This window comes from Rhinolophus sinicus, linkage group LG02 (assembly GCF_036562045.2).
Source record: "Rhinolophus sinicus isolate RSC01 linkage group LG02, ASM3656204v1, whole genome shotgun sequence".
In the NCBI taxonomy this organism is placed as follows: Eukaryota; Metazoa; Chordata; class Mammalia; order Chiroptera; family Rhinolophidae; genus Rhinolophus; species Rhinolophus sinicus.
Window position 1 is genome coordinate 173503352 of NC_133752.1, and position 20535 is coordinate 173523886.

General features: G+C 40.7%; 1 protein-coding gene and 1 non-coding gene across 3 annotated transcripts in view; one reads left to right on the plus strand and one right to left on the minus strand.

Moving 5' to 3' along the window:
* The window catches only part of BORCS5 (BLOC-1 related complex subunit 5), a 69078-nt gene that overhangs the window by 8618 nt on the left and 39925 nt on the right, over positions 1–20535 (minus strand). For both annotated transcript variants that reach the window (XM_019744809.2, XM_019744808.2), the window contains exon 3: positions 15975–16132. In XM_019744809.2, the coding sequence (XP_019600368.1) occupies positions 15975–16132 (158 nt within the window). The remainder of the gene's footprint in view (positions 1–15974; positions 16133–20535) is intronic.
* Positions 20399–20505, plus strand: LOC141570332 (U6 spliceosomal RNA). The gene has a single exon (XR_012494324.1). It is a non-coding gene; the product is annotated as a U6 spliceosomal RNA (small nuclear RNA).

The following is a 20535-nucleotide window of genomic DNA, read 5'->3' on the forward strand; positions in this document are numbered from 1 at the left end:
TATAAATGAGAGTATAGATCCATAAATTGAAAGGTTATTTTATTATAACAAATTCCACTGAATGGCCAAACATGCTCAGAGGTTTTTTCTAACACTAAAATAAAACTAAGATATTCCCAAATTATATGACCACATTCAAAGGAAAATGCTTCAATGTTTTACATACAGCTTCACCCTCTCACATGTTCTGAATCTCAGAACTACCAATTCTCCTGATTAGAGAGCAGTCAGCATAACATATAAATTAGTATTGTCCAAAGGGCAAACTCTGGTGTTGCAAATATACCTCCTCATTTCACCAAAAATATACAAATAGCTAACAAGTACATGAAAAGATGTTCAACGTCATTCAACATCAGGGAGATGAGAATCAAAACCACAAAGAGATGCCCCTTTACATTCACTAGGATGGCTAAAGTAAAAAGAGAGACTATAACAAGGGTTAGTGAGGATGTGGAGAAACTGAAACCCTCATGCACTTCTAGTGCGAAATGTAAAATGGTGCATTGCAGCACTTTGATAAACAGGCTGGCAGTTTCTCTAAAAGTTAAACATACAGTTACCATATGACCCAGCAATTTCACTCCTAGGTGTGAATATACCCAAGAGAACTGAAACATATATTCACACAAAAGCTTGTACACAAATGTTCATGGCAATATTATTCATAATAGCCCAAAGTGGAAACAACCCAAATGTCCATCAGCTGAAGAATGGATAAACAAAATGTGGTATATTCATACAACGGAATATTATTCAGCCATGAAAAGGAATGCAATACTGATATAAGCTACAACATAGATGAGCCTTGATAACATCATGTTAAGTGATAGAAGCTAGACACAAAAGGCCACAAATGATTCCATTGATATGAAATGCCCAGAGTAGGCGATCCATAGACACAGAAAGTAGATTAGTGGTTGCCAGGGGATAGGAAAACAAAGGATGGAGTTTTTTTGGGGGGTGATGAAAATGTTCTGGAATCAGATTAGATAGTGGTGTTGGTTGTATAACTGTGTAAATATACTAAGAACCACTAGATTTGTACACTATAAAAGGGTGAGAGGTACCTCACCATCGAGTTCTCCGCAATCTCTTAGAATCTTCTTTGCTTGTTCTTCAACTGACCCCATAATGGTCGCATTCTTAATCTCACTTCTGACTGGCGGTACCTTCTTCTTAAGACCTTTCTTCTACTCAAAGAACATGGTGCTTGGGCTCAGCTACTCTAGTTTTCACATGTCAGCTACTTTCTGATTGTCTCTGACTCATATTATTAAACTGTCTCTACTTCAGAGAGTGGAATGCCCCCTTGCCACCAGAGTTTGGCATGATCTAGCCCACCCCCCTTCTTCTAGTCTCACCGTACTTTTCACTCGATCTCTATTGGAGATCCAGACAGATCATAAAAGTTGGTAGGCTGCAACACAAACTTTTCCGGATCAACTTTGCGTGTTCTAGCGCTCCAACCCTCCTTCAGATCACCACGCTTACCTGGATTTGGGGAGTCTCTGTGAGTAGCTTCTCTGGGATGCCTCTTTTGCACAATGGACAAACAATGGCAGATGTTTTCATTTATTACATCACAGGCTAAATGTCACCAATGATCACATACTGCACATGTTGAAGTGACCCTGTTTCTGAAGACAACAGTTTGCAATAACAGCTTAGAAGAGTAAACTCCTATTTATTCTCATATCATTCTTTGGCTCTATAAACCAGACAAGAAGAAAAACCTCTCGCTGGGAAACCTCAGTCTACATGGTCTACCAAAAACACCATTCTCCTAGTAGAGATGTGGACTTGGGGATTCAGAGATCACAAAACGTGCCGAGGGCCACACAGCTAACTAGCAATGAAACCAGAATTCAAACCCATGACTCTTCACCTAATCTTCACCTATCTTTTCACAGAGCTCGTTAATTCAAATGTCAATTCATTTCACTTAAATACATACCATGTTGAGCAATGTGTTCAGTACGTTTTAAAAATCCTTAACAGATGAATCTAAATGGCAATTTTTATAGTTTTCAAGTGCAGTGAAAGACTGTTTCTAATTTAACCAATATTTAATTTTTAATAACAAAAATGACAAGCCACCAGATAAAACATGGACATTTATAGAAACAAAAACTGAGAGGAGACCAAAGGAATAAACTGCTTGTTAACAGATAAGCTTGAGTGACATTTTCACTGTCAGTCTGTTTGTCCACTTGGTACTCTGACATTTCACTTGTACAAGCCTTTCTCGATCCTTGACTTCCGCGAGGGGCTTCGAACATAGAATTTAGAGTGGCGTGGGTCCCAAGAGATCATTTGATCCCATACTCCTCACTTTACTAGTCTACTCCAGAGTGGTTACGCTGGTACTGCCACGGCCCGGTCTAGATTCCAAATATCCTGATTCCAGGGGCCATCACAGGACATTACTGTCAACTGCTCCAAGCAAGAAAGTTAGCTGGTGGCATTTCATTTCCCATAGTTTATCTTGTCAGATGAATTATAACTATGTGTGAAAACTGTGATCTAAAGCAAAGTTTTCAAGACACCATTTCTGGCCATAAGGAAAACAAAAATCTAGCGTTAACTGATGTCAAAATCAAATGACAAGGTCAAACCAAAGGAATATCTCCAGGTCCATTAGGAATAGGAACCTGCACAGGTAGACCTAGCTCTGCAACTAGGAGGATATCAGTCAAAACTGTGCCCAGTTTCTGCTTCCTTCTGGAATTACGCAAGCCTTCTCCAGCTCCTTATTAGTCTGCCATTTCCTGTTGCTCAATGGTCAAACAATGAGCAGACTGTTGCCAGTGTTTTCATTAATTACACCACAGGGTGAATGGCATCTATTACCACATAGTGGACATTTTGAAGTGACCCTGCTTCCTTTGTTCAAACTATGTAAATGTCTCAGTAAAGAAACAAATTTTATTGGGGTCTTCAAGAAAATCAAGAGATACCAAGACCTCAGGAATTTGAATTGCATCACTTGCTCCAATAATTATTTTGTGACTTGGCCAACTTCCCCTTATGCTTTCTTACCCTCTGCGGGAAGGTAGGAGAGAAATAGCAAAACCTTTCAGCAGTTCTCAAAGCCAAATATGTTAGTCAGGCAGCTTATCCTCTCCTTCCCCACCCCCCAGAAAGGGGCTAGACAGCAGTACTGAAAGGCAGGAAACGATAAAGAACATCAGGGTAAAACTAAAAGCTCGAGGGCAGAAATCCCACTCCTCCCTCTGACCTTGGGAGAGTTTTCCCTGGACTATATGAAACACATTACTTCAGGGCACACTGATATCTCAGAAGATTTTTTGCCTCCTTGAGAAGTCCCTGATGTGCTTTTTCTCTGACTAATTAAAGACCCTTCCTCTCTCTCTGCAGTCCTTTGAGAGTGGGATGGGGGAGGCACGAAGCCTCGCAGCACCGATCCACTCTCACCTTCGTTACTTCCACAGTCCTCAGAGATCCTGGTAAAAGGCCCCTTTCACAAAAAAGGGATTAATGAGGAGTGTAGAAAAAGAAGGCAGAGTTGGTATTTTAAAGACATAAATGTGGGGTCTTCTGGGTTATTTTTAAAAGTGTGGCTACGTCCTATAAGGATTGCTTTTGAAATAGAAAAGTATACTGTGACACTATGAAGGGAATTATAAATATTGCTAGAATTAGGTACAAACAAGGAGAGGAGCTGGGAAGGAAAAAGCCTCACATCAACAATTGAAAAGAAAGGAAAAAGGACCACAGAAAAAGCACTTGGAGTCTCAAATGTGGGTTTTAGATCTGGATTTGGGTCCCAGTTCCACTACTTAACAACTGTGCTTTACCACAGTTTACCTGCCAGGTCTCTGTACCTCAGTTTCTTCAGCTGTCAGCAACAAATGATAATGTATGTAAAATGCCTATTCCAGACCTGGCACATGGTAAACGTGTGAAACACGACAGCTGTGTTGTTAGTATTACTATTGCTACTTCCTTAAGAGAGGCATGGAGAAGCCAGGTTGGTAGGTGGAGTACATAGACAGTGAAGAAAACCTGGATCCCCTTCCCAATGTCCAGGATTAAGGGAAATAAAAGTTTGTATGACCTAAGTGACACATTAAATATTTTAAAACCTGAGCTAAGGTGACTAAACAATGTAAAACTGGATTAATTAGAATTCCCTCATTTAGGCACCCAAACTGTCCATGGACGCAGCCCCTTTTTTGACTCATAGTAAAGAACAGACCTTGGAGGTGGTGTGGAGGTCAATATTTCACAGCCAAAACCCTCTACCACACGCCTGAAGAAGGAACAGGAGATACCAATACGAAACGACGACGGCTACACTAACACAGTATTTGGCGTATCTCAGTTGACGCCAGAGCCTGTGCTCCTACTGTGCAGGACGACCTCTCCTGATCTGCAGCAGCCTGATGTAGAGTCCAGAGGCCCATGTCAGCACCCGTGCAGACAGCTGAGGTAATGATTCGTCTTCACCACAGGTATTCACCCAGCAAACATTTCCTGAGCACTAGGGGAGAAATGGGGCAGGAGTTCACTTCTGACCAAGGAATGTTTTATGTCTAGGCTGTTGGTATATATTGGTGGGAATGTAGGATTCATCAGGCAGAGAGAGGGAGCAGAGGCTAGCAGGAGGGAGTCCGGCAGAAGGCACGGAGCCGGGGTGGACACCGGGGAGCAGCCTGAATTTAATGGGCTTGGAGAATACGGCTATGACCATTACAAGACGGAAAGGCAGGAGAGTAACTGGTTACTGAGAACCTAGGTCTCAGCAAGGGTGAATGGCTGGGGTACTTTAGGGTATAGGAAGAAATAATTGCTGAGACTGTGCTGTAATTCTGCCACTAGTATTTCCACAGAATAGTATCACCTCCTTCTTGGTCTCGCTCCATTTGAAACAAATGACTTCTACTCCCTAAAATTATCCTTTAATTTACATACCTCTTTAGGGTCCTGGAGAGTACCTGCACACCCATTATCCCATTTGCTCTGGGCTGCACGTTGGCTATCACCTTAACTTTCTGCGTGAGCCATTTCTAGTAATGGTTTGATATGACTTTAGACAACTGATAAGCTTTCTATTCCTGTTTAGAATGAAAACTGTGGAGTAATGCCAAGGTGGCATCTAACGTCTTATATGTAATATTAAAGTAGAGTCTGTCAACATGGGCAGAAAACAAGTTAACTATTGCCTCAAGCTCTAAGAACAAATACTAGAGAAATCCTTTCAAAATCCTTGAGACCTGAAAGAATTCGAGATATTTTTTTAAAGGAGTATGAATCTGCAAGTGTCCTCCCACTAACAACTGAGACAGCAAGTAAGTCTCCAGTTCAGAACATCCGGATAAGTGTAACAATGAATAGCTGGTTAATAATGCATAGAACTTTGGGTACTGTGATTGTCATTGGTCCAAAAATTTGGTAAATTTTAGGTATAGACAGAGCTGGAAATGATCTGGGGAGGGAGAGGGAAAGGGCTCTAGTACCTGGCAAATGGCAGCCAGTATGAGGAAAGCCAGCAGAGCCACCGTCTAGGGCGTGTCTAGGGCAGGCAGACTGGGGGATGGGGCTGCTGGTTCCATGTGCTCACAAGTTGGTATCCAGCATCTGAATGGAGTTAACTCTTAAAGCAGCCAAATAACTGGGCTTTGCTCATGCCTCGCCAAAAAAACACCAGTCTACATTTCCAAAAGGCAAGTAATGAACTTGATTGGGCCCTCTTCCAGGATTTCTGCCTTTTGGCAGGACAGTGCTGGTGTAAAGGAAGTGTGGGGCCAGACCGAAGGAAGTACTGTACGGCAGACCTTACAGCCCGACGAACCAAAATAGGCCAATCCCCCATCTCTATTTCCTGCTACCCAAGGGACCCGTTGTATTTCTTACCAAAAAGAAAGGTTGCCCAAAGGACAAGGGAGGGGGACACTATAATTATATTGTAAGGTCGCAACCTGAAATTTACACCGGTTACTTGTAAGATAGAAAGGGAACACAAAACTTTCCTGAAATGCCTTGCCCTCGGTATTTCAGCAAAAAGAAGCCCAACATCTCAATGTTCTTACCAATATTTGTAGTTTTAAGTAAACACTCCCAACCCATTTTATAATTTGAAGTCAAGCTAGCAGCAACCAATGCCAGGATATGTTTAAAAGCAGCAACAGGAACCTAACAATGTTGTCATTTAAAGGACATCCAGGTGGCAGGCAAAGAGTCACAGCCTCACCTGACCAGTGATTCACACGAAGCAGGCTTTGAATTAAAGGAGCTCAGAATGAATGCAAGTTCACACACTGATTCTTTGTGCAACACTGGGAGCAACTCAGTTAACCTTGTTCAGTCTCTCCCCAGGCCCAGGGGAGGAGACACAGTACAGGAAGTCAGGTCAGATACTTGGAAAATGGCTCCAGCTAGGTCTTAAACATTACGGTACTGTCAACAGAAAGAATCCCTGCCCAGCTCAGTGTGCAGACCCATGAACAGTAGCTCACTCCTTCTAACACCAGTTGAGTGTCTACTGCATGAAAAAGGAATAACTGAAAAAGAAAATGAGAAATTCCAAAGAAGTAGAACAGAAGTTGTAAAGCAGAAACGAGGGCTGGCAATTGGGAAAACTCATCTATCGTCTTAGTCATTAACTAGGAGAAACTCTTGGGCAAGTCCCAAATCGACTCTAAGGACCTGATTTCTTTGTGCGATGAAAGGGCTGCATTAGAGAAATTTCAGGGTCTCTTTATAATCCTACGTAATCACACGGCTTTCTGAGGATTGTAACTCCTCCTGACCTATTCATCTGAACCTCCCATTCAATGCTTCACGTTGCTCTCCGCGGAGACAGCCTGCTTATCAATGCACCCAAGAATGAAAACCACAGAGACTACCAGAATCATAGTATGAATTTAGTTCCAAGGCCTTTCCGCAAGCATCTAATAACAGTAATACTCTAAACCTAGTGGCTGTATGTTAGTTAAGAAGCTGTTCTAATCTATGTACACATTGAGAGCAACTGGAGTGAGGCAGAAGGTGGGTGCAGGTCAGTGACAAGAAAGAGTGCTCCAACCGTCTCACCTACGTCTTCCTGGGGCTGTGTGCTTGCCACCAGCCTTCCTCCCTCCTTCTTCCCTCCACCTTCCCACCCCTAGGGAAAAGCACCACATTCGGAGGACGCATGTTTCTTTACCTTTCTTTCATTTAACCCAAATTCCAACGACAGATACGACCTAAAACTGAAAGTGTCTGCCTGTCAACTTGAATCCTTAACGAGAAATGATGAGATGTCACAAAAAATCGCTGAAATGATAAGTGATGTATCCCCAGCCTAGAAGTCAGGGACTAGTCATTTGCTGCCATCCAGTCTCACATTTCTCATGACCCATGTTCCCCAGGTACCAGCTTACTATTCACAAAGCAGAATAACCAATTAAATTCACTGAAAATTCCCCAAAGCACATATCCATGGCATAAAAAAAATCATGCAGGGTTTGAAGGAAACCAGAATGGGCTAAAATTTTCTGTCTCGCCTCTATTTAGTTCTTTATCACACTTAGGTTGTTGAGGGTATTGCTTAAAATGAGCCAATATTTTGGCCGCTACTGGTATAATATCAAGAAACTTCACATGGGGCAATTCACGGCAATCCGGTTAGGCTTTTCTCTGTTAGTCATTACTTATATTTAAACAGTGACAAGGGCTAACGCTATAGTGTTTACCACATGGCAGACATGGTCCTAAGAACTTTACATAGTGTAACACATTTAACCCTCACAAAAACCTTTCTGAGGTGGATACTATTCTAGTCCCTATTTAACAGAAGAGGAAACGAAGCTCAGAAGGATTAAGTACCTTGGCCAAGGTCACACAGCTAGTTAGAGGCAGAACCAGGATTTGAACCCAGGTAGTGAGGCTCTAGAGTTCGCACTCAGAACCATTATGCTAAATCACCCAGAAACACAAGGTAGAGATTTTCCCCCTTTGGCTGAGCCCTCATGACTCCCAGTGCTCACGAGGGTACTGCTCCCCAACAGTCACTGTCAACAAAGGACCTCCCCTCTTCAGAGAGAATACACAGGCTCCTTGGGTGTGTCTGATCGGTGCCAGGTGTCCTCTTTTTATAAACTTGTCTACATACTTCCTTTTCTCTCAAAATTAACAACCCCAGGGCTCTAAATCCTACCCTCTCTTGTCCCCTCTATGAATCTTGTTCTATGAATCCCCTTTCTATCTTTCATCTTCAATCTCTTCTGTCTCTTTCCCTTCAGTCTGTAAACATGGTCAAGTGTACAACCTGGAAAACACACACATACACACACACACACACACACACGCACGCACACCCTCCTTTGATTTTCATCCACTTTTTAGAAAGATTTTTATTAAAAAATATAGCTAACTACAATTTTATATCAGTTTCAGGTGTACAGCATAGATGTTTAACATTTATATACTTAAAGAAATGGTTACCATAAGTCCAGCAACGATCTAGCACTGTATTATGCTATCATAATATTGACTACATTCCCCATGTTGTACGTTACATCCCCATCACTTATTTGTTTTATACCTGGAACCTCTTATTCCCCTTCACCTTTTTTTCCTCTTTTTTAATTTTTCAGTTATAGTTAACATTTGATATTATTTTGTGTTAATTTCAGGTGAATAGCATAGTGGTTAGACATTTGTATAATTTAAGAAGTGATCCCCTGACTAGTCTAGTACCTACCTAGCATCATACATAGTTATTACCTTATCACTGACTATATTCCCTATGCTTTACTTTACATCCCCATGACTATTTTGTAATTACCAATTTGTACTTCTTAATCCTTTTACCTTTTTCACCCTGTTCCCCAATTCCCCTCCCATCTATCACTCTGATAAATCTAGTACCCATCTGGCACCATAGTTAGTATAATTTTACTGATTATATTCCCTCTGCTATACCCTACATCCCCATGACTACTTTGTAACAGCCAATCTGTACTTCTTAATCCCTTCCCATTTTTCACCCACCCCCTCAACCTCTCATTCCATCTGGCAACCATCAAAATGTTCTTTGTATCTATGAGTGTGTTTCTGTTTTGTTTGTTTATTTTGGTCTTTAGATTCCACATATAAGTGAAATCACATTGCATCTGTCTTTTTCTGCCTGACATTCTCCACTCAGTACAGTACCCTCCAGGTCTACTCATGCCACCGCAGATGGCAAAAACCCATTCCCATCCATGGCCGAGCAATATCCATTGTATGTATGTACTACCTCCTCTTTAGCCATTCTTCCACTGATGGACACTAGGCTGCATTCACATCTTGGCTACTGTAAATAATGCTGCAATGAACACATGGATGCATACATCCCCTCAAAGTTGCATTTTGGATTTCTTTGGATAAATACCTAGAAGTGGGAATTTACTGGATCCTTCTTTGTTTCTTGTTATAGCCTTTGTTTTAAAATCTATTTTGTCTGGTGTAAGTATTGCTACCCTAGATTTTTTTGTTTTTCTTTCCATTTTCATGAAATATATTTTTTCATCCATTTACTTTCAGTCTATGTGTGTCTTTCAATCTGAAGTGAGTCTCTTGTAGGCAGCATATTGTAAGGGTTTTGTTTTCTTATCCATTCAGCCACCCTATGTTTTTGATTGAAGCATTTAATCCATTGACATTGAAAGTAATTGTTGATACATATATAACTATTGCCATTTTATTATTCGTATTTTTTATCATTTTTCTTTTCATCTTAAAGAATTTCCTCTAACACTCCTTGTAATATTGGTGTGGTGGTGATAAACTCCCTTAGCTTTTTCTTGTCTGGGAAGCTCTTAACCTGTCCATCAATTTTAAATGACAGCTGTGCTGGGTAGAGTACCCTTGGTGTAGATTGTTGCTTTTCATCATGTTGAATATTTTGTGCCAATCCCTTCTGGCTTGCCAAGTTTCTATTGAGAAATCAGCTGACAATGTTATGGGAGCTTCCTTATAAGTTACTAGTTACCTTTTTCTTGCTGCTTTTAGGATTCTCTCTTTGTGTTTAACCTTTGCCATTCTAATTATAATGTGTTTTGGTGTGGTTCTGTTTGGATTCACCTCGTTTGGGACTCTCTGCACTTCCTGGGCTTGTATGTCTATTTCTTTTGCCAGGTTAGGAAAGTTTTCAGTCATTATTTCTTCAAATACGTTCTCAATCCCTTGTTTTCTCTTTTCTCCTTCTGGTACCCCTATGATGCAAATGCTGTTATGCTTGATGTTGTCCCAGCGGTCTCTTAAACTATCGTCATTTTCTTGGGATTTTATTTTTTCCTTTTGCTGTTCTTATTGGGTGTTTCCAAATTGCTGATTTGATCCTCTGCTTCATCTAGTCTGCTGGTGATTCCTTCTAGTGCATTCTTCATTTCAGTTGTCATATTTTTCACTTCTGACTAGTTCATTTTTATGGTTTCTATGTGTTTCTTTTTTATGCTTGCTATCTCTTTGTTGAAGTTCTCACTAAGTTCCTTGAGCATCCTCATAACCAGTGTTTTGAACTCTGTATCTGGTAAGTTGCTTGCCTCCATTTCGTTTAGTTCTTTTTCTGGAGTTTTCTCCTGTTTTTTCATTTGGAATGTATTCATTTCTTCATTTTGGCTGCCTCTCTGTTTGTTTCTATGTAATAGGTAGATCTGCTACATCTCTTGCTGGATGGTCTTATGTAAAAAGGGCCCTGTGGGGCCCAGTGGCACAGTCTCCCTGGTCACCTGAGCCAGGTGCTCCAGGAGTTTCCCTTGTGTGGGTTGTGTGTGCCCTCCTGTTATAGTTGAGTCTTCATTGCTATTGGCACCTCAATGGGTGGGATCAATCCTCATGCTGACTGGCTGTGGAGTTTGGCCACATCCAAAGCTTACCACACGGAGCAGGATATGCCCAAGCGGGTTCTGGTACCTGTTGAGACCACCCTTTGGGTGTGCCACTTGTGGGGCTAACTGGGCAGTGCTCTGCTGTCATCTGAAACCAACCTCAAAGTATGTTGGGTCTTGCCTCTTGCGAGGGGCTCTGATGCAGACCCAGGTCACCCACTGCCTGTGACTGTTCAGGGACTACATGGTAGGAGTTACAATGTGATCCACAGTTGGTCACTGCCTGTGCTGGACCTGGAGGCATGTGGGAGAGACCATACTGTGAATCAAGGATGGCTGTCACCAGTACCAGGTCTGGGGTAACGCCACAAAAAGCCAGGACACACTGAGGCCTCCTGACACCTGCTGCCAGTTGCTCACTCCAGTAAGGTTCAGCCGCAGATAAAGCCTCCTGTGGTAAGGGGTTGGGTGTGGTGGGGTCTCAGTGAGTCAGCAGGGAGGAGCTTCAGAGCTCACCAGGCCAATCAGATTCAGATTTGGCCGTAAGCGTACAGGAAGGACTCAACACAGGAAAGATGGCGACAGCCTGCTGGCTGTACAGGGTGAAGAACCGAACAGGGAAATTGCTGACTGTCCTTCAGGCCACTCTGCCCCCACCCAAGCCACGCACCTCAGTCTGCTCCCCATGTGCCTCTGATGACCCTCAAGTCACCGTCCCTCCGCTGGAGCCCAGGGTGAGTGCCTGTGAGCGAGCAAGTCTGAGCACGGGGTCGTTTAAGAGGACATCTGGGTTTCCCACAGCTTTCCGTCCCACCTGGATGGTCAGAATTCCCACTGTCTTTTACAGCCAGATGTTGTGGTGGTTCTTTTCCTTGCACCAGTATTCCTGGATGGGAAGCCTGGTGTGGAGCTGGGGCCCGTTGCTCCTCTGTGGGGAACCTCCATGGCTGAGTGTCCCTCACAATTTTCATCTGCCACACAGGTGTTTCAGGCCAGCCCGTTCCGCAGCTCTGCCCCTCCTACCAGTCTCAATGCAGCCTCTTATTTATATCCTTAGTTATAAAACTTCTGTTCAGCCAGACTTCAGATGGTTCTCCAAGTTGACTGTTCTATAATTTAGTTGTAATTTTGATGGGTTCACGGGATGAGGCAAGCACAGTGTGCATCTACTTTGCTATCTTGGATCATTCCCTCAGTCTTCATCCACTTTTAATTCCGTAATTTCGGCCACTATCTCACTCTGTGACCCTGGATAAATTGCTTACTTCCTCTAACAGGCTTCAATTTCCGCATCTAAATAATGAGGGCCCTGGACCAGAAGGTCTCCAAGGTCCTTCCAACTCCAACATTCTGTGGTTCTTAATGTAGATATTTCTTTGACCAAGTTTAATTCCTTTACTGTTCCCCGAAACCCCAAAGTTAATTTTCTTCTAAGACTATCAAGCTGTTCCCCAATCCAGCAATGCTCTCCTCTTTCTTTCCATTCATTTCCCAAATTCTGGTTTTCCTTTAAGACCTAGCTTAAACTTCACCTGCTCCAGGATATCCTTATCTTTAACTCTTATAGAACTGCAATTATAAACCACAATTGAGCACTATCCATACATAGTGCCTTATGTTTCTTATTACTGTTCTGTATCTCTTTGTTCCCTCACCTAGACTGAGCTCTCAGTGAGCAAGGACTGTCACATTTCCCTGTAACCCCTAAAGGACCTCACACTAAGTAGGTTTGCAATGGTTACTCAGCAATGCTGGTTGGATGAATGAGGGGTCACTCTGTAGCCACTAAGGAAACTAGTGGTCAGTGCACATTACAAGATTCCCTGCTTGTGAAGACAGGATCTCACCCCTATCTTTTACTCCTTTGTCATATACACATTTATAAAGCGTAAACTTGTCATTCAAGAGCATCACCCAAATTTAGCAACAGGAAAGCTTAGCTAACTCCTTGATTTCCTTTTATCTGAATCAGACACAGTTATAGCCATGTTTCCCTTTGACCCAAACCTAAGTGACCATAAGCACTGTAACTTTATGGGCCTCAGCTTGATCCAGGTCCTGCACTTCCACTAATACATAGTCTCCACGGTTACTAAGTTCCCTTACTTCTCAACACATATAGCATTATGTTACTTCCTCACTCTTGCAACCAAATTTCCAGGAAACATCTGGAATAATATCAGAGATTTAGCGTTTAAGCAAAACTACATCCTCTGCTTTATTCATTTGGAAATGACTAATTTCAACTCTTAGGTTTGAAATGAACACAGATGGATGTGTATGTTTCAGGAGTTTGCTAGCACTTTCCAACAGAGACCAGTCACCAGTGAAAACCCTGAAAGAGTGCTCACCTCCTCCTCAACTCTTAGAGGACTAGGGAGGTACTGCTCAGTACTGTGAGTGTTGTTCTGGGTTTCCCAACAATCCTGTATAACTATTGACCATTCAAAGTGAACCCCAAAGTTCCTCACACAGAATTTTAAACTCAGCTTAATTGTTTTAAATGAATGCCCCAGAACACTGGTTCTCAACGCTGATTACAGATTCTACAGCACTCTCATAAATACCAATGTTCAGCTTCCTCCCTTCCCCACCCTCTACCCTTCAAAGATTTTGATATAACTGGTTCAGAGTGAGACCGACAAATCTGTATTTTCTTAAAAAGCACCTCAGCTATACTGCATGGATTAAGGTATTATTGCTAAATGTTTTGGGTGTGATAACTGTAATGTGGCTGTGTTTTTGAAAAGGAGTTTCTTCATTAGTGGAAAAACTGGCGAAATTCAAATAAGGTCTTTGTTTAGTCAACAGTATGGTATATGGTACTAATGTTAATTTTTTGTTTTGATCATTGTACTTAAGGTTCTGTAAGACACTCACTTTAGAGGAAGCTGTGTGAGGGTTATAGAGGAACTGTGTTATTTTTGTGGCTTTTCTCTAAGTCTAAAATTGAAATCAAAAAGGTTTTAAAGAGAGTCCTTTACTTTTAAAAATACACACTTAAATATTTATGAATGAAACGATATACCTGAGATTTACTGCAAAATAGACGAGCTGAGGCGGTGGCAGAGAGTGACGGGGAGGACGGAGGAAGCAGGATGTTCACATGTTGATGCCTGCAGTAGCCGGGCACTGAGTACATGAAGCTTCACAGTATTTGCTACTCCACTGTGTGTGTGTAAAATTTTCCATCATACATATTAGAGGGGAAAAAATCCCAGTTGATTCTAACATGTATTCAGGGCCAAGAAATACTGCTTTGGAGCCTTGAAAATGTGGAACTCTGTTTGGGTATGACAAAATACTTTACCTTTGAAAATGAGCTGGTCAGTCTTTCTATCCCGCACTTTGCTAAACTACAAAACTACAAATACGGATTAGAGGACCTTTCAAAAAGAAAACAAGAAGCATTAAAAAGTTGATTCATTCTAAAATCTTCTGAGAGTTAATGTCATGCTTAATTTCTAGCACAGTAGTCAAAATAGTAAGGTGTTTCTTACATCTACAAGAGCATTTCCCAAAGAATGTTCTAAAAAAAAAAAGCTACTTCTATAAGATGTTAATAGGTGTTACCCAATATAAGGGTTCTGAGGTCGAAAAGTTTGAAAAGTGCTGATTTTCTTTACTGTAAGAGTCCTAAGAACTTTTAATAAGATGATATGCTCTGTGACTTTCCAAGGAGGTGAAGGAATATGCAAAAAGTTTGATCTTCTTTCCACGGACTAGTTTTGTAGAACTTATTTTGGACAATAGCGCTCTAGGCCAGTGGTCCCCAAATCCCAGGCAATGGAGAACGGCATGAGAATCATTTGGTAACGTTATTAAGATAATGATCACAGACTGCGTCCCAGACAACTGGGGGCAGAGGAGAACTCAGTATTACACAAAAACCCAAGAGATTCTAACGCATAAGTCGTGTTTGGGACTTAAAGGTATGTCGGTCATCATGTAGTAAAATAGTTTATACTATTTGAATGAAAGGCCACACCAGTGTCAGCCAGTGTAAAAGGTCATATTTAATTGTCTTCCAAATAAAAGACTTCCGTAAGGGAAGCGTATAGGGATATAACATTTTATGAAAGTTAAGTACTAACGTGTTGGAGGTATTGGTCATTTAAATCTCTCAGTATAACTATCAACTACTTTGTAATTTCAAGGACGACCTATGTCCGTTACTAATAGGTAATTAATTTGCTGTGATTCTTACCCCTTTACTTGTGTGTTCCCTCGTGTCCACCTTCTTCTCTTGCTTGAGTCATGACCAGAAACAACTCCACGGGGTCTCATTCACCTAAGTGGTTTCACCTAAGAGCTCCCGTCCCTCTCTTGATATGACACAACTTCAAGGCATCAGGACTATAAATCCCTTCTTGATTGAAAACTTGGGAAAAATGTATTTACTGATATCTTGGTGCTCCCAGACGTGTGCCATGTAGCGGCCCATGAATGATACATTTAAGTGCTTAAAAGAAGTACCCACGTACTGTTATCAATAATTACTCAACATTTGTACCATGCTCTTCAGTTTACTAAGAACTTTCAGATGAAATTATCTTGCTTCTTTCTTTATAAAGCCTTGTGAGTTAAGTAGGCATAATTGTTTCATCCAACCAGTAAGAATCACTGCTTTTCAGGTGCTAACACAGTGAAAAATACAATTTTTAGGGATATGTCAAGGCTTCTACTCTCAAAGAACCAACACCCTATTAGAAAATAAAATATAAATTACACAGGAAATAGCTAAAGTCAATTTGAAGATATAATGTTAGCTAGAGCAAATCGGTACATCAGGACGTTACACGTACTAATAACAGCTAATATTCACTGAGCAATTTATTCTTCACTCCACCCTTACTACTATTAGCCCCATTTTTCTGATGAGGAAACTGAGACCAAGAAAAGTTGAATAACTTGCCCATGCAAACAAATGGTGAACCAGGATTCAAACTCCAGATTGATCTAGCTGTATGGACCACCCTTTTTTTCACCATCACATTTTACTGCTAGGAAAGATGATTCCCCAAAGCATGGACAGAAAATGACTGCTTTCCACAAAGTTGGGATCACTGGCTCTACTGCCCAGTAGAAAAGGACTCAGGGTTCACAGGGAATCACAATAATGAGTCAGCAATATTATCTTCCCGTAATACTTACCTCTTTGATTCGCTTAACCAAAGCATTCTGATCAAAAGCAACGGCCTCTGCACACTGATGGAGGTGATCCTGATACCGGAGGCAGAGCTGTAATACCTGCTGGGAATCCAGTTTCTCCAGTTTGGTGTTTGTGAGGGAAGTCTGGCCACTCAGTAGCCCTTCAAAGCAGAAAAAAAGAATGAAATTAAGTGAAATGAAAATCAGTGCTAATAAACCTGTGAATAAAGTAGCTTAATAATAAGTTAACTGAAGACTGGGTTGGAGACCTAAATTTAATCTTGCATCTTGTGTTATATGCTAAAGTCAATCACAGCAACTGTCATTTAGGGAGCATCCATTATGTGACAAGCACTTAGCACAGTGCTTCCTGTGTGTTCTTTTTCATACCCGTAGTCACCCTGGAAAGTAAGGTATCATTAGCCCCATTTTACAGATGAGGAACCCAATACACAGAAAGGCTACCTTCCCTAAAGTCACAGAGCTAGTAAGTGGTTTTGCCAAGTTAGAGCTCCTGACCTTATGACACTACTTTATGGTATTAGGAATATAAATCTCTTCTTGATTGTAAACTTTGGAAGATGTATTTACTTAATTCTCTTTAATACTTAAAATGGTTATCTGAGAAACTGAGAAAAAGAAAATGTATGAGGAAACTGTTAGGAGGAGACGCAAAAATGAAAAAAATATAAAGAGTGAATAGAATGTCAAGTGACACACATGAACCTTGTTCTTTACATTTAGTTACATCAGTTTACATGTATAACTATTACATTTCCTTACACGTGCGAAGGACACTATATTTTCAAAGCCTTTTATCTGGAGTTCTCTTACTATTCTTCCAGATGTATAGACCAGGATCACTGTTAGCATTTACAGAGGAAGAAACTAACTACAGAAGCTGAATGGCTTGCCCATGGGTCGCACAGCAGAGCCCTGACCAGAACCCACGCCTGCCGACTTCCGGCCAGGTGCTCTCTGCCCAGCCGAGGGTCACACACTTTTTGGTGTTAGACCCCCTACCCTCTCAAATATTATGGAGGACCCCAAAGAGCTTTGGTTCATGTAGTTTATATCAATACTCACCCACTAAAAATTAAACTGCAAAAATTCTTAAATATTTATTAAATCACTTAAAAACAGCAGTAATAACCCTATTACATGTTAACATAAATAACATATTTTAAGGAAAATTATATTTTCCAAAACAAAAAAGTGAGAAGAGTGGCATTGGTTTACATTTTTGTAAGTCTTTTTAATGTCTAGCTTAATATAAAACAGCTGGAGTCTCATATCTGCTTCTGCATTTAATCTGTTGCTATTTCACACCATGGAGCCTCTGGAAAACTCCATTGTACTCTTGTAAGAGAATGAGAGTAATTAGCAAATGTCTAAGTATAACTGTGAAAATGGTTTTGACCTCAGAGAATCCCTAGCAGGGTCCTGGGGAGCTCAGTGATTCCCCTGCCACTCTCTGAGAAGCACCGCGCTAAGCCATGTTCTGTCTCATATCAGCTAACGACACAGCACAAGGTACCTGAAAAAACATGACAGTGAGGTACATGCTGGGCGTGATCAAAGTGGACCCACCCACATCAAAGTTCTTCTTGGGAACCCTTCCCTATTCCTGCCCCCCAAACACCAATGTCAAACGCTCTGGCTCTGAGGTATTGGAGCCTAAGCCAGTGTTCTTTTCCCCCAAAACAGACCAAGAGATGGGCTACCCAGTTGGGCTGCCCCAGAGAATCTTTGGACCTGCCAGTTACTGCTCCGCTCCCCACATCCCACTGGATTTCTTGTGTTGCTTCTTCTAACCACATCCACCTCGCTCATGCCTCTGCATCCCTCCCCATCCTTAACCCCTGACAAACACTAATCTGTTCACCATTCCTACAACTTTGATGTTTCAAAAATGTTTTATAAATGGGATAATGCAATATGTAACCTTTGGGGACTGACTTTTTTCACCCAACATAATACATTAGAGACTCATCTAAGTTGTTGCACACATCAATAGTTCATTCCTTCTTATCTCTGAGTAGTATTCCACTGCATGTATATCCTGGAGTATTCACCCACTGAAGGACATCTGAGTTATTTCCAGTTTGGGGCTATTACAAACGAAGCTGCTATGAACAGTTGTGTACAGGTTTTTGTGTAAACATAAGTTTTCATTTCTCTGGGATAAATGCCCAAGAGAGCAACTGCTGAGTTGTATGGCAATTGCATGTTTAGTTTTATAAGAAACTGCTAGTTTTCTAGAGTACCTCCAAACAAGGAAGTGGGAGATTTTAAGACCACTGAAATCTCCTAACAAAATTATCGAGGGCTATCCTATCACTGACGAAGAATGCAGTCCCAGGAACAGACTTGGGAGGAAGTTACCAAAAGATTTTTGCTGTCAATCCAAGATAGAAGTAGGAAAAGAGTGAGCAACCACTGTGGAAGGAGGAATGAATGATTTTGTGCCATCAGTATGGGGCAGGATAATGCAAAGGCCATAAACAAAACAACAAGCAACTCAACAATATAAAAATCAAGATTCGAGGGTAAAAGGGATCAAATATATGGTGATGGAAAGAGAACTGACTCTGGGTGGTGAACACACAATGTAATATATAGAGGATGTATTACATAACTGTACACCTGAAACCTATATAACTTTACTAACAATTGTCACCCCAATAAACTTTAATTAAAAACAAAATCAAGATTCCTCAGGGCAAAAAAATCCCATAAGTTAAAAAAAACAAAACAAAAAACCTTGGAAAAATATTTGCAACTCATATCAAAAAGGGTAAGCTTTCTATTATATAAAGAGCTCCTGGTAATTGGCAAGTAAAAAATCAGCAAAAGAATGATAGACAAAAGATATGAAAAGGCATTTCACAGAAAAGGAAATACCAATGCCTCAACTCTAAGAAAAGATACACAACCTCACTCGTCATAAAAAAAAAAAGGAAATTAAAACTTCAAAATGCTAGCCCATTTTTCACCTATCAAATTGGTAAAAATCCAAAGTATGATAAAAACTCCGTAGGTGGAACTATGAAGAAACAGGCATAGCTGATAGGTGTGTAAGTTGTTAACACCTCCATAGAGGGTAATTTGGCATGGATATAAAAATTACAAATGCATAAAGCCTTTGATGCAACAATTTCATTACTTGGAATTTGCATGTATATTAGTACACATGCTAAATGACGTACAATGTATACATAAGATTATTCATTGCATCAGTGATCACAATAGTAAGATATGAGCAAACACCTCAATGTCCATCAATAAGACGCTTGTTAATTAAATCTATAAATAATATATGAACATAGAAAAGAATAAACTCTGTATGTATTCACATTTAAAAATCTCCATAAGATATTAAGTGATAAAAGAAAATATATACTGTATTTCCCCGAGAATAAGACCTAACCGGACAATCAGCTCTAATGCATCTTTTGGAGCAAAAATTAATATAAGACCCAGTATTATATTCTATTATATATTATATTAGACCTGGTCTTATATTATAATAAAATAAGACCGGGTCTTATATTAATTTTTGCTCCAAAAGATGCATTAGAGCTGATTGGCTAGGTCTTATTTTCGGGAAAACACGGTAGGATAATGTACAGAGTGTGCTGATACCCTATGTAAAAAGAGGGGACAAGTAAATAAAACATATATTCATATTTGCTTATATTTACACAAAGAAACCCTGAAATAAGAATTAGACAGATGGGGAAAAAGCGTATGGAGGAAGACTTTGATAATATACTTTGCATTTTTTAACCTATGAATGTATTTCCCTTTTGGAATTTTTAAAATAAATTCATTTGAACAGAAAGTGGCCAAGGTCTTTCCCACCTATTCATAATGTCTTCTTGGGCAGTTTTCTCCTCTTCCCTCACGCAAGTGTCCCCAACTCTAGAAATCAAAACCAGTTTCCAGCTTTCATTCTCACTATGGTTTATATGGCTGAATACACCTTAAAACAGCATCTTCTCCAAGGCAATTAAAAGCCTCATAACAAACTGTGAGCTGGTAGAGCAGGGACCATGTTTTACTTATCTTTATCTCTTGTGTCTAACATATAGCAGTGGGACATAAAAGGTTCTCAAATTAGGTTAAGAGGATGCAGTTCTAGTGCTAGAACTCCAAGGAAAGAGTGAGTTGATGAAGACTTTAGGAGGAAAAAAGGCTTTTCAGGTTCTCTACTCTGTATTCTCCATACACACTTAAGAGTGAGGCCTGGTCTCAGTCTGAATCTGCTCTTCCCAAGTGAATGAGGAAGATCTCCAGTGCTTGAGACGACTACTGGGAGCCTGCATTGAAGAATGGGAGGAGAAAAGCTGCAGGGCCAGCCCAAGCTTCTAGCGTGCTGAAGCAGATGAAGCAGAACCCAACCTTAACTCACAAAACAAACTCTTGTGCTCACTTTGGCAGCACATATACTAAAATTGGAACGATACAAAGAAGATTAGCATGGCCCCTGCGCAAGGATGACACGCAAATTCGTGAAGCGTTCCATATTTTTATGTAAAATAAATTAAAAAAAAAAAAAAAG